General features: G+C 30.6%; 1 protein-coding gene across 1 annotated transcript; it reads right to left on the reverse strand.

The window, feature by feature from the left end:
• Positions 1 to 1,965: 1,965 nt before the first annotated feature.
• LOC106774584 (plastidial pyruvate kinase 2) lies at positions 1,966 to 8,459 on the reverse strand. The gene is made up of 12 exons (XM_014661624.2): positions 8,018 to 8,459; positions 7,646 to 7,933; positions 6,350 to 6,515; positions 5,504 to 5,638; positions 5,249 to 5,359; positions 5,070 to 5,158; positions 4,884 to 4,946; positions 4,578 to 4,753; positions 3,785 to 3,887; positions 3,546 to 3,694; positions 3,006 to 3,114; positions 1,966 to 2,383 (listed from the first exon to the last, which is right to left on the reverse strand). Exons 1-12 carry the CDS (start codon positions 8,252 to 8,254, stop codon positions 2,276 to 2,278), a joined length of 1,734 nt encoding a protein of 577 aa, XP_014517110.1. The 5' UTR covers positions 8,255 to 8,459; the 3' UTR covers positions 1,966 to 2,275.
• Between the last annotated feature and the right edge of the window lie 3,702 nt (positions 8,460 to 12,161).

Here is a 12,161-nt window from a genome sequence, read left to right on the forward strand (position 1 = left end):
AAAAGACAATGGGTTGGGTAAAACAAGGCAACACAAGAATGTGATTTGGTTAACTTGCTGACAGAGATAAGATTACAATTTAATGTAGGAACAAATAAAACATCAGGAATCGATAAGGAGGGTGAGAGAGATATAGTACCTATACCTTCTATAGGAGATGAGACTTCATTGGCATTAATAATAACAGTTTTAGAACAATTAGAGGAAAAATTAGTAAATATATGAGGATCACAAGTCATATGATCAGTAACACCTGAATCAATTATCCAATCACTACCCTTAGTAACAACATAAAGATTAAGAGCAGAGTTAGATATACCTGACTTGGTTACAAATCCGACAGCAGTAGAAATATAACTCTTGGAAGCAGCGGAAGTTGCAGAATCATGTTTCTCCAATTGATTGTCATCGGAAGAAGCCATCAGAAATATTCAATGAAAAAAAGCATTGATTCCTATATTGTAGAGGATATCAATGTTTGGCTCTTGATACCATAATAAAAGGTTTAAAGAATAGTTCTGATGTATTATTTCAAAGAATAGAGTACCATATATATATACATACAAGGATTCTATAATTCTTCATCTATTAAAGGAATGACAGGTGCACAAATCTGCACAAATTATAATAATATCTAAATTATAACTAACATAATATTTGATTGCCTAATATCCATTAATAGAATATTTAGCATATCTTAACAATTTGGTTTTCAGTGAATATCTATCTACTCAGTGACCCGACACCTTCAGTTAAAGATGTAAATGACGAGAAGCCACTATTTCTAGTCGTACCCATATTAAATGCAATGTTTGCAAAAAAGGTGAGTTAACATTGCGTGTGCTAAAGTTGTAAAATTTATGTTGTGTTACATGTGGTTACTATGCATGTGTTTGTGTTTTGCTTCATGTGCGTTTTTTGCATGTTGCTTTACTAATGTTTTGGTGCATGTGCTTTCTGTGTGCTAGAAAATGCAAGAGGAGAGAAGCTGTATGTGTGCTAGAAATAGAGAATGCAAGAGGAGAGGAAGAGTGAAGTGAGAATGAAGAAAAAAAATGAGATCCGAGAGAAAGATGTGTGCCCAGAATTTTGCACTTACATACCGAAAAAGTTGTTTTCAAAGGAATCTTTGACTATTCCTTTTTTTTTCATTTTTTAAAATATTAAATAGTTTTAAATAAGAGTAATTTGAGAATTGTTTAAAAATTTGAAGGTTCAGAATAAAGAGGTTGAAGGTGGAGGGTGAAATTTGTGATTTTTATTCGGTTAGGGATACTTTTGAAAAGGGAGCTTGGTTCAATGTAACAAAAGGTTTAGGTGTGCAAAAACCAAATTATAATAAGGAACAAAGTTTTGAGGTTATTGATGCTAAATTTGTGAGATCTCCGACAGGTTGACCCCGCATATTACGATTCAATAAATTCTATAAAATTGTATATATTAATTAGCCAAAATATAAGATAGACTATTTTCTGAATTATTTGACATTCATAGAATTTAAGCTATACAAATGAGAATAATTGAATTTTTCTTGGATTGTAATAAAATCAAATATTTTTATTTTGAATTGTAAACCTTGTAAATTTAGCGTTTGATAAAAATCTTGATAGATGCTCCGATATTACATTTTTTTAAAATTGAATTTTTCAGCGTGATAATCTTGTTTCCAAAGTTTATCAAAGTTGTTCTGTGATCCTAGGATGAGTTTTTCGAATTAAGGATAAACAGTACTATTCATTTTAGATGGAAAAATATCAATACTTATAAAAATATTTCCATAAATATAATTTATATTTAAGATTGTTGATAAAAAACAGTTATAATATCATGATATTGCTTCAATGCAACTTTGGGAGACAACTTGTTTCTATCTTGAACACTGAGAAATTAAACTAAGTCGTAAATAAAATCACCTAAAGCAAAACTCTCTGATTTTGCGAAAATTAATTTTCATAATCGTTCAAATTAAAAAATTCAAATGTTACTACTGTTCCAGAATTTAACTTCTGAAATCACTGTCATTCATCCAAACATGGCGTGACAAACAAGTCAATCCTTGATACTGGAAGCATGTTTCTGATTTGAACTTCTTAACCAAAATTTCAATAAAATTTAGACAACCAAATTACAGAGGAAAAAAAAATAATAGCAATAATATTTTAATGAGAATAATATGAAACCTAAAGAAACCAAACAAACTATGATGCTCTAAAGATGATGCTAAACTTTGCCGTGTCTTGAAACATTATTTGTGGTCACTTTCCATTCCTTTGGATTACACTTTCCTAACCTGGATATTGTGCGTGGATTGGAACCTCCATATGGGTTGCCTACCACTTTGTACAAGTGCTACTTCTTCTCCTTCCTTCACCATTCCTTGCTTCTGCACATCCAAACCATGCCAATGTGATCATTAACAAAAAACAAAAGACCATGTAACATGATCAAGTAATAGAAGAATCTCTTCACTAGATAGCATCTCCTAAACAAGATTCAGTAATCCTCTCCAAAGTATGTTCTATAAGTTAATGAATATCATATTACAGCCACGTGTAAGCTACTGATTCATACATCAAAATTAGATTCAATAAAGTTAGACACAACATTCATAAGGGTCCTTTTTACTTTGATAGGAAAGTGCATAGGAATTGGAAAGCCAATTGTCCATAATCCCACTCATTTAGTGGCACAGCACAAAAACATGTTTGTCATAATCAAGATTTGTTAAAAGAAATAGCAGACATTTCCAATGGTTTGTTCCATGTGAAGCATTGGCATACAACAAGGGACATGAGATTCAAACAATAGTGATTAAGTACTCCATGCATGAATAGCCTAAAAGCATAAATCTTGAATGTAAAAAGCTACTACCCTGAAGGTATTGAGGCTGGAAAACCATATGGGGATTTTCAAATCAGTTCAAACAAACATTAACCATGTTACTTGGTACAAGTAATTTGAATCCAAGAGTACTAAATTATTGTGCATGTCCTCCAAATATTTACCAGCAGAAGGTCCAAGGCTCTTTTGAAGGTTGCTTCAGAATCGTCACAGAATTCCATGTATACGGGACAGACTCCTTGATACAAAGCAAGCCTCTGCTGCACCCTCTTCCTGCATGAACAACAAGATTAGGTTGATAATATATTAGTCATCAGTCATGGCATAAAAATAGATAAAAAACAAAAAAAAAAAACAAAAAAAAAAGTACTCTCATTTTTGGAGATAAGTAGGCCAGTGAAACAAAAGAAACAAACTCGTGTAACTGTTACTTTTAGTAGCTTCTCAAAAAGTGGAATACTAGTGATTCATCAAATTTATTTTATGCAAATCTTATGACTCTGAAAACCAGAACATTTCATGAAGTGACCAGTGAAGAAATTTTGTATGTTGCAGACATTCAACCAAAAAATTGAAAAATCTTCAAGTTAATTTTTGACAGATATCAAATAAGGGAAAATAATAAAAAACGTCCATGTCAGTTTAATTTTCTTTAAGAAAAAGGTCTTTTAATCAATAAGAGAAAGGGGACAAAAAGAACTCACTCATCTGTAAAAGCAAATACGGTGCCAGAAGGACGATAGTGACTCAATAAGATAGCCATGAAACCCGTTCTAGTGAAGACAACAGTTGAGGTTCCAAGGGTGTTAGACATCATTGTTGCATGGTAAGCAAACATCTCACTCATGTGGTTCTACATTGAACCAGAAATAAAAGACAATCAAATGAAGTGAAATGGATTAAATAGAAATTCAACATGGCAACAACATAGATTGACTTAAACCTTGAACACTGGACCAATGTTTGGTGGCATTTGACCACCCGGTATAGTGGCTTCGGTCCTCAATGCTACTGTATGCATTACTTTCACGGCTTTTAGTGGGAACCTGCAGTATCATACATTAAATCATTCTTTTTGGCTCAATAATAAAATCAAAATAATTGCATTACTATCACGGCATCAACCATGCCCCTGTTTCTTATAAACCTTAGAAACATTACCATAAAAAGCCCATATTTGTCAAAAAGTCATATACATGATACTACAAACCAAATACAGCATTTTATTCACTTATGATTGTTGAAATAATTAGTAAATCTATGTACTCATTTCGCCTAAGGTAGGGGGTTGAGTATTAGATAATCTTTGTACCTAGTTCTCTGTTCAAGCAGTCTAGGATAATGCTTTTGATGATTCATCTCCCTATTGTATCAACCTTAAAATATATAAATAGAGAACCATGAGAGGGGTTCTTCAAGCCCACTAGAAATATATTTATCTGTTTTAATCTCAAGTATGATCAACCATGCTTTCTTTTAATACTTCTAGAATCTAGTGACAGCAGGAGCAGTGAGAGGAGACATATGGTTGACATTGACTCCTCTTCATATCTGACCTGATATGCTTCCTCTACGGGTATGTAAAATACTTGTATTATGGTGTCTTTGGGGGACTAACAGAGGCGATATACAAAAAAAGTGGTTTGAACCGAAAGGATAAATGGTTTCACATGTTACCAGTCCCTAACTTCCTAGACCAGTTGGACACTTGGGGGGCAGGAAAACTATTTACTTACTTTCCATGAGCTGTTTCTCCAGACAACATTATTCCATCCGAGCCTTCTCTAACAGCAATTGCTATATCTGACACCTCTGCTCTTGTTGGAGTTGGGTGAACAATCATGCTTTCTAGCATATTTGTTGCCACAATAACAGCCTTTCCCATGCTACGACACAAGTTGATTATCTCTTCCTACATTAACAGGCATTACAATTGTTAATATGAACTCAACTCAGTTGACATTTGTCCAGCGGAATACATGATACTGATAAAAAAACTAGCATTACTATAGATCCTTGGTTATTAGGTAAAAGGAGTTTACCTGCAAAAGTGGAACCTCTTCGATAGGGAGCTCAGCACCAAGATCTCCTCTGGCAACCATGGCCTAAAAAAGCAAGAAAGCACCAACAATCAGTACAGAAATTATATTAGTTAGAACCACTAAGCAAAATAAATGAAATATAAAAAACGCAAGCCTAAAGAAATAATGTCAGGAATAGGTTAGCACCCCATCAGATGCAGTGATAATTGAGTGCAAATTTGGTATAGAGTCTGCACTTTCAATTTTTACAATGACATGTATATCAACACCACTTCCTGCAACATTGAATTAGAAATTCATCATATATATAATCTAAAAACACAGCAAACTAATCGGATATATTTTAAATTCTTTTAGATATATACTCTTCAAATAATTCTTCAGTTCATGAACCACTTCAGCATCCTTAACAAAGGAAACAGCATAGAAGTCAACTTTGTTATCAACTCCAAACTTGATATCATCCCAATCCTTCTCTGCAACAAATGAATGTGAATATTAAGTCCATAGGAAACCACCATAACATCAATCCCCAGTAACTACCCTCCCACCCAACTGAAGCACAAAGAGATATACACTAGAATATTGTCAAGATCGGAATTAATAATCTGAATTCTGACCAGTGATTGAAGGCAGTGTAGCACTTTTTCCTCTAACATTCAAATGTCGCCTAGACTTGAGCTCTCCTCCATCAACAACTTCACATTTCACAGAATCCTCTGTCTTAGACTTAACCACCATAGACATCATACCACCTACATAACACATTAAAAAGTAAGGAACATTATGTTTAAACCAAAATTTCAACAATTTTAAGTGCAAAGGACAAGTGTATACTACTATAAGAGTGTTAAATAATGGGTCCAAACCTTTTTTGGATCCCAAATAGTGGGAACTTTACCCTTGTGAGTGTCAAGTAAGTTGCTTATATGTTGTACATTCTATCTAGCCTATAATATTCTTCTTTGGAATAACATCAGCCTTGCATCTTTCAACAGTTTAATTCATTTAATAAGTCAATTCAAATTTATGTAACGGAGCTAAACAGCATCCCATTATCCTGCACAAACCATCAAGAAAGATGGAAGGCAGCATAAACAGTGTTATCACTTGTTTGTTTGCAAACATGATGACAATATGCAATACTTGAGTACAAGCAAATGCTTTCATGATTAAGGCCTTAACCAGAACAAGTCTCTTGGATAAAAAAGATTATCAATGTATCTCAAAAACAAATTATAGCAAAATTTCACCACCAGGTGGCCTCAAGTGGCAAATCTCTGAGAAGGCATTAACTCTGTAACAACCGAGATTAGTCCCCTATTGCAGAGAAAACTTTTTAATGAAATTTAAATTTATATGCATATATCACCATAATGTTGGAGTGCTAATTTATCAATCCATGAGTAAAACAAAAAGTATGAGGAATTTGGACACTCTAATTGATCAGTAGATAAACATCATACCATCAACAAGAAGCATATCCCCCACTTCCACATCATTGACAAAATCATCGTAGTTCACACTAACACAATCTGCAGTTCCAACACCTCTCTGAATAGTAAAAGTGAATTCCTGCCCAGGATTCAATATAATAGGTTGTGGCAAATCCCCACTCCTAACTTCAGGACCCTGAGAATGAAGAATGATAAATATTAAGTAACACAGAATCAAATACTCTTGATTTGAAAAGTAGGATGTTTGGGAGGAATTGTGCGCATATGATGCATACTTGACGTTGTGTGAAACAGCTTATATCAAAAACTTACTGAGAGATTTAAAAGGGAAAATCAACTACTCTCAAATTTTATGAAATCAGGCTTGAGCTCTTATTTATAGCTTGAATACAATAAATCAATCGAGGAAAAAGCTGACAGTCTAATAAGCAGTAGTCAACTTGGCCTAATTGCTAGCTAGACATAATTGCATAGCCAAGTGCCAAAATTCTAAACACGAGCTAAGGATTGCTCTTGATCCTTCAACAGTAGAATACTATCTACTGATTAGCTTTAGGGGCTGTGGTATAGGTAAAGAGGTTAACTTTCAGAGGCAATGTGCACTGTATGCTGTTACTTGGAGCACTAAATAACAGTATATCACTCATATTTTTATCAATATTTTTATCAGAGATTGACTATGCACACCACTATCCAGTATTCATATCTATGCTATAAGACCTAACTACAAATACATCGCATTCTCAATGGTTAAAGAAAGAGTGTAATTACACCCACCAAATTATGAATAACTGGCTCTATAACAACGTTAAATAAGATTTACATGACAGAGATCAATGGCACATGCTTCCATATTAAACTATAGCTACTATATGTGTAGCATAATAAGTCAAACCACTATCTCTTAGCCATTTAATTATGATTCCCAGAGCAGAAACTAAAGTAAAATAATTATCAGCAGTCATAATCAGAATGGAAAGTGTCACAACAAAAGGCTAAGTCATTGCAGCACCCTCCAAGATCTGCGTCATCTTGGTTGCAGTATAACAATCCCAAAGTTATTGACCAAACTATATTAAAAACAGTTAGTGGTTGCATTTGTCTAAAATTTCCCACAATATCAAGGATCAGAGAAAATCGCAACCACAAGCGCAATACAAAACCTTGAATCAAAGTAGACAAAAGCAAACTTTTAATTACCATGTCCAATACAAAATTGTCACGGAGCAAATATACAAGAACAACAAATCCCTGTCCAAAAACACAAAAGCCAAAACAAGATGTTTGAGTATAGAACTAACCAACCTTAGTGTCAAGCATGATTGCAATCACATTGTCCTTGCTTTGAGCATTATATTCCTTAACCAAGTCAATGACTTTCTGATGAGAAGCATGATCCCCATGAGACATATTCAATCGAGCCACGTTCATCCCAGCTTCAGCCAGCTTCCAAATCATTTCCTTGGTATTGGTAGAAGGTCCAATGGTACACACGATCTTTGTCTTGCGCCTAAACGTGGGCTTCGACCACATCCCAGCCGAATTCTCCCCCAATGGCTGCACCCCACGTAAATGTTGCAAATGCTGCTCAATCTAATCACCACAACACAAAATGGGTAAGAACAATTACCCCCGGAAACCCATCCAATGAAAAAATAGAAAAACAAAAGCAGGAACCTTTGGGTCATCTTCGGGTGACACAGGGATGACTTCAGAAGGGGCAGATTTCCTTGCACTGATCTGAAAGCTTCTGGGGGCGAGTTGGGAGCGTTTGCTACTTTTCCCATGGGAAGGTAACACCGTGGAAGCAAAAGATGGAGGCTTTAACAGGTTTTGAGACCTGTCACGTGCAGATCCAGAAGAGGGGCATAAAAGGGAGCCTTGAATGGAACGTGAGACCGCAACCTGAGCCATAGTTAGAAGAAGCGAAAAATTGTTTGGGGGAGAAAGGAGGGAATGTTAGACGTATAAGAAGAAGGTGAAGGGAAAATGGAAGTTGGAAAAATCGCCGCTATGTTTGACGGATATTCTGAGGAGGCGAGGTAGGGGCAACTTGTTAAGGAGGCCTTGTTCCTATCGAGAAACAACAAAGACTGTACTGTGTTTGTACCTTGTTCTAAATGTTTGATGTGGAAATTTAATTAAAAGGAAAATGGTTTATGTTTCTTTAAACATGCGGATAACCTAATTTTCCTACTCACTTTTCACTCAATTTATTTTAATTTGTAAAATAATTTAATAACTTGTGTTAATTAAAAAGTAAAATTGAATAACTTTGAAAAAATTCAACCACAAAGAATATTTTTGGAGGAGGAATTTTAGGATCCAACTTACTCTGAATTTGTCAACTTATCTAAAAAAAAATAGTCAAATATATATATAAGATTAAAGTCTTCTTTAAATACATTAAAACAATAATAATATAAATTTTTTTAAGATACAACCATTCTTAATTTTAATTGGTTATTTAACTAGGATTAACATAGTCCTAATAATGTACACTAATGCATTTTTTTAATTATAATTTTATCCACTATTTTTATTAAAATTAGAGCTAAATTCATTGTTAATATTTAATTTCATATAATTTAATTCAATATAAATAAATTTCTAAAGTATTAAAATTTTATCAACAATTTTTACTAAAATTATAGCTAAATTCATGGTTAATATTTAATTTCATCTAATTTAATTCAATATAAATAAATTTCTAATGAATTAAAATTTTATCAAGCATTTTTTTAAAGAGTTTAGCTAAATTCATTGTTAATATTTAATTTAATCTAATTCAATTCAATATAAATTTAATCCAATATAAATATGTATAAGGTTAGAGTCTTCTTTTACTAAATTAAAACAAAAAGTAATTCTTTAAACATGTTGATAACCTCCATTTTTACTCACTTTTTACTCAATTTATTTCGACTTGTAAAATAGTAAATAGTTTGTGTTAATTAAGAAGTAAAACTCAACAGAACAAATACAAAGACAAAAAGTATTTTTAGAATAAAGATTTTAGGATCAAACTTACTTGAACGTCTCAATTTGTCAACTTATTTAGAAGATAATTGTTTTACAATAAATTATAACAAAAAGTAATTCTTGAAACAAAAACTTTAATAAATTAAAACAACAATAATAAACATTCTTTCAAGTCAGGTTACGATAATTTTTAATTTTAATTGGTTATTTAACTAGGATTATCATAATATAATAATGTGTTTTACTAATGTATTTTATTAATTCTGCTTTTATCAACCATTTTTATTAAAATTTTAGTTAAATTTATTGGTAATATTTAATTTCATCTAATTTAATTCAATATAACTAAATTTATAATGTATTAAAATTTTATTAACCAATTTTATTAAAATTTTAGCAAAATTCATTGTTAATATTTAATTTCATCTAATTTAATTTAATATAAATTTAATTGAATATAAATATGTATAAGGTTAAAGTTTTCTTTCAATAAATTAAAATAAAGACTAGTTCTTTAAATATGTGGATAACCTACTTTTCTACCTAGTTTTTACTCTATTTATTTCAACTGTAAATTAATAAATAATTTGTGTTAATTAAGAAGTAAAACTCAACAACTTTGAACAAATGTAACGAACAAAGAATATTTTTGGATGAGAGATTTTCGAATCAAACCTATTTGAACCTTTGAATTTGTCTAAATTTGTCAACTTATTTAGAAAACAATAGTTAAATATGTATAAGGTTAAAGTCTTCTTTCAACAGATTAAAACAAAGAGTAATTCTTTAAACATGAGGATAACCTACTTTTCTACTCACGTTTTACTCCATTTATTTCAACTTGGAAAATAGTAAATAATTTATTAAATTAAGAAGTAAAACTCAATAACTTTGAACAAATATAACGACAAAAAGTATTTTTGGAACAAGGATTTTAGGATCAAATCTACTTGAGGGTGTGAATTTGTCAACTTATCTAGAAAACAAAAATTAAATATGAATAAAGTTAAAGTCTTTTTTCAATAAATTAAACCAATAATAATTCAAATTCTTTTAAGACAACAATTTTTAATTTTAATTGGTTATTTAACTAGGATTATCATAATCATAATAATGTATGTTACTAATGTATTTTATTAATTCTAGTTTTATCAACCATTTTTATTAAAATTTTAGCTAAATTCATTGTTAATATTTAATTTCTTCTTATTTAATTCAATATAAATAAATTTCTAATCTATTAAAATTTTATCAACCATTTTAATTGAAATTTTAGGTATATTCATTCTTAATATTTAATTTCATCCTATTTAATTCAATATAAATTTAATTCAATACAATATGTATAAGGTTAAAGTCCTCCTTCAATAAATTATATAATAATAATAATAATAATAATAATAATAATACAAATTCTTTCAAGATATATTAGGACAATTTTTAATTTTAATTGATTGTTTAACTAGGATTATCATAATACTAATAATGTATGTCATTAATGTATTTTATCAATTGTAGTTTTATCAACAGCTTTTATTAAAATTTTAGCTAAATTCATTGTTAATATGTAATTTCATCTAATTTAGTAATTAAATAATTGTTTATCCACAATAATCTTTCCACTTTTATTTTTTTTTATATATTTAATATGTTGTTGCAAGAAAAGTTGTGAACAACTTTGAACAAATGTGACGACATGGATTATTTTTAGAAGAAGGATTTTAGGATTAAACCTACTTGAACGTTTGAATTTGTTTAAATTGGTCAACTTATCTAGAAAGGAATGGTCAATAAATATGTATAAAGTTATACTCTTCTTTCAATAAATTAAAACAATAATAATACAAATTCTTTCGGAACATGGTACAACAATTTTAAATTTTAATTGATTATTTAACTAGGATTATCATAATCCTAATAATGTATGCTACTAACATATTTTTGTTAATTCTTGTTTTATCAACCATTTTTAGTAAAATTTTAGCTAAATTTATGGTTAATATTTAATTTAATCTAAGTTAATTCAATAGAAATAAATTCATAAATTATCTCACTTTTGTATATCCTACATTTATGTTTTTAACCTAAGTCTTATGTTGTAATTAAATTATTCTTTGTTTTAACAATAATCTTTGCATTTCTATTTTTATGCATATATTTAATATGTTGGTGCAAGAAAAGTCCTGAAAAACTTTGATCTCATTATTTGTTAGATTTTTTATGTTTTTTTTATCATTTTGGTGTATTTTTATATGCAATTATAAGAATGGTGCAAGTTTTAAAAAAATTTCGTGATTGGACAAGTTGTGCCAAGTTATCATGACTTCAAAATGAAGAACTTGTGTCGTGCCAAAGTGACTTCACTACAAATGAACTAAGCTTATGTTATGTTGGCACGACTTTTCTTTATAACGAAATAAAGTGAAGTCATGTCATATTATGACGACTTTAATATGAAATGAACTGAAGTTTTGTCATGATGTGATGACTTCAGTCCTGTAATGAAATGAAATCATTACATAAATAAATTCATCATAATATGGTACAACTTTAGTTCATTTCACTAGATAACTGAAGTTGTCTTAAGTTTTGACCACTTGAACTTTTCCACTTAAATTGTCATGACTAGATATGACTTTTCAATCCATCTATATATAGTTTTAACAGTCTTATAATGAAGCCACCTTAGCATGACACAAATTTTTCATTTGAAGTCATGCCAAGTTAGCAGACTTGCCAAGGCTAATAAATTTTTAAAACTTGCACCATTATTATAATTTTACAATGAAATTACACTAAAATGGTAAAAAAGCCGATTTTGATTGTCAATGTTGTACTA

This window comes from Vigna radiata, chromosome 1, assembly GCF_000741045.1.
Source record: "Vigna radiata var. radiata cultivar VC1973A chromosome 1, Vradiata_ver6, whole genome shotgun sequence".
NCBI lineage: Eukaryota > Viridiplantae > Streptophyta > Magnoliopsida > Fabales > Fabaceae > Vigna > Vigna radiata.

What these genes read in the sequence shown, in the direction of transcription:
- LOC106774584 (XM_014661624.2), bottom strand. Translation starts at nt 8,254, where the DNA reads ATGGCTCAGGTTGCGGTCTCACGTTCCATTCAAGGCTCCCTTTTATGC. An exon ending in CACCCGAAGATGACCCAAAG is followed by an intron (nt 7,934 to 8,017) that starts GTTCCTGCTTTT and finishes TGTGGTGATTAG; the next exon opens with ATTGAGCAGCATTTGCAACA. An exon ending in GTATTTGCTTTTACAGATGA is followed by an intron (nt 3,115 to 3,545) that starts GTGAGTTCTTTT and finishes TTGTTCATGCAG; the next exon opens with GAAGAGGGTGCAGCAGAGGC.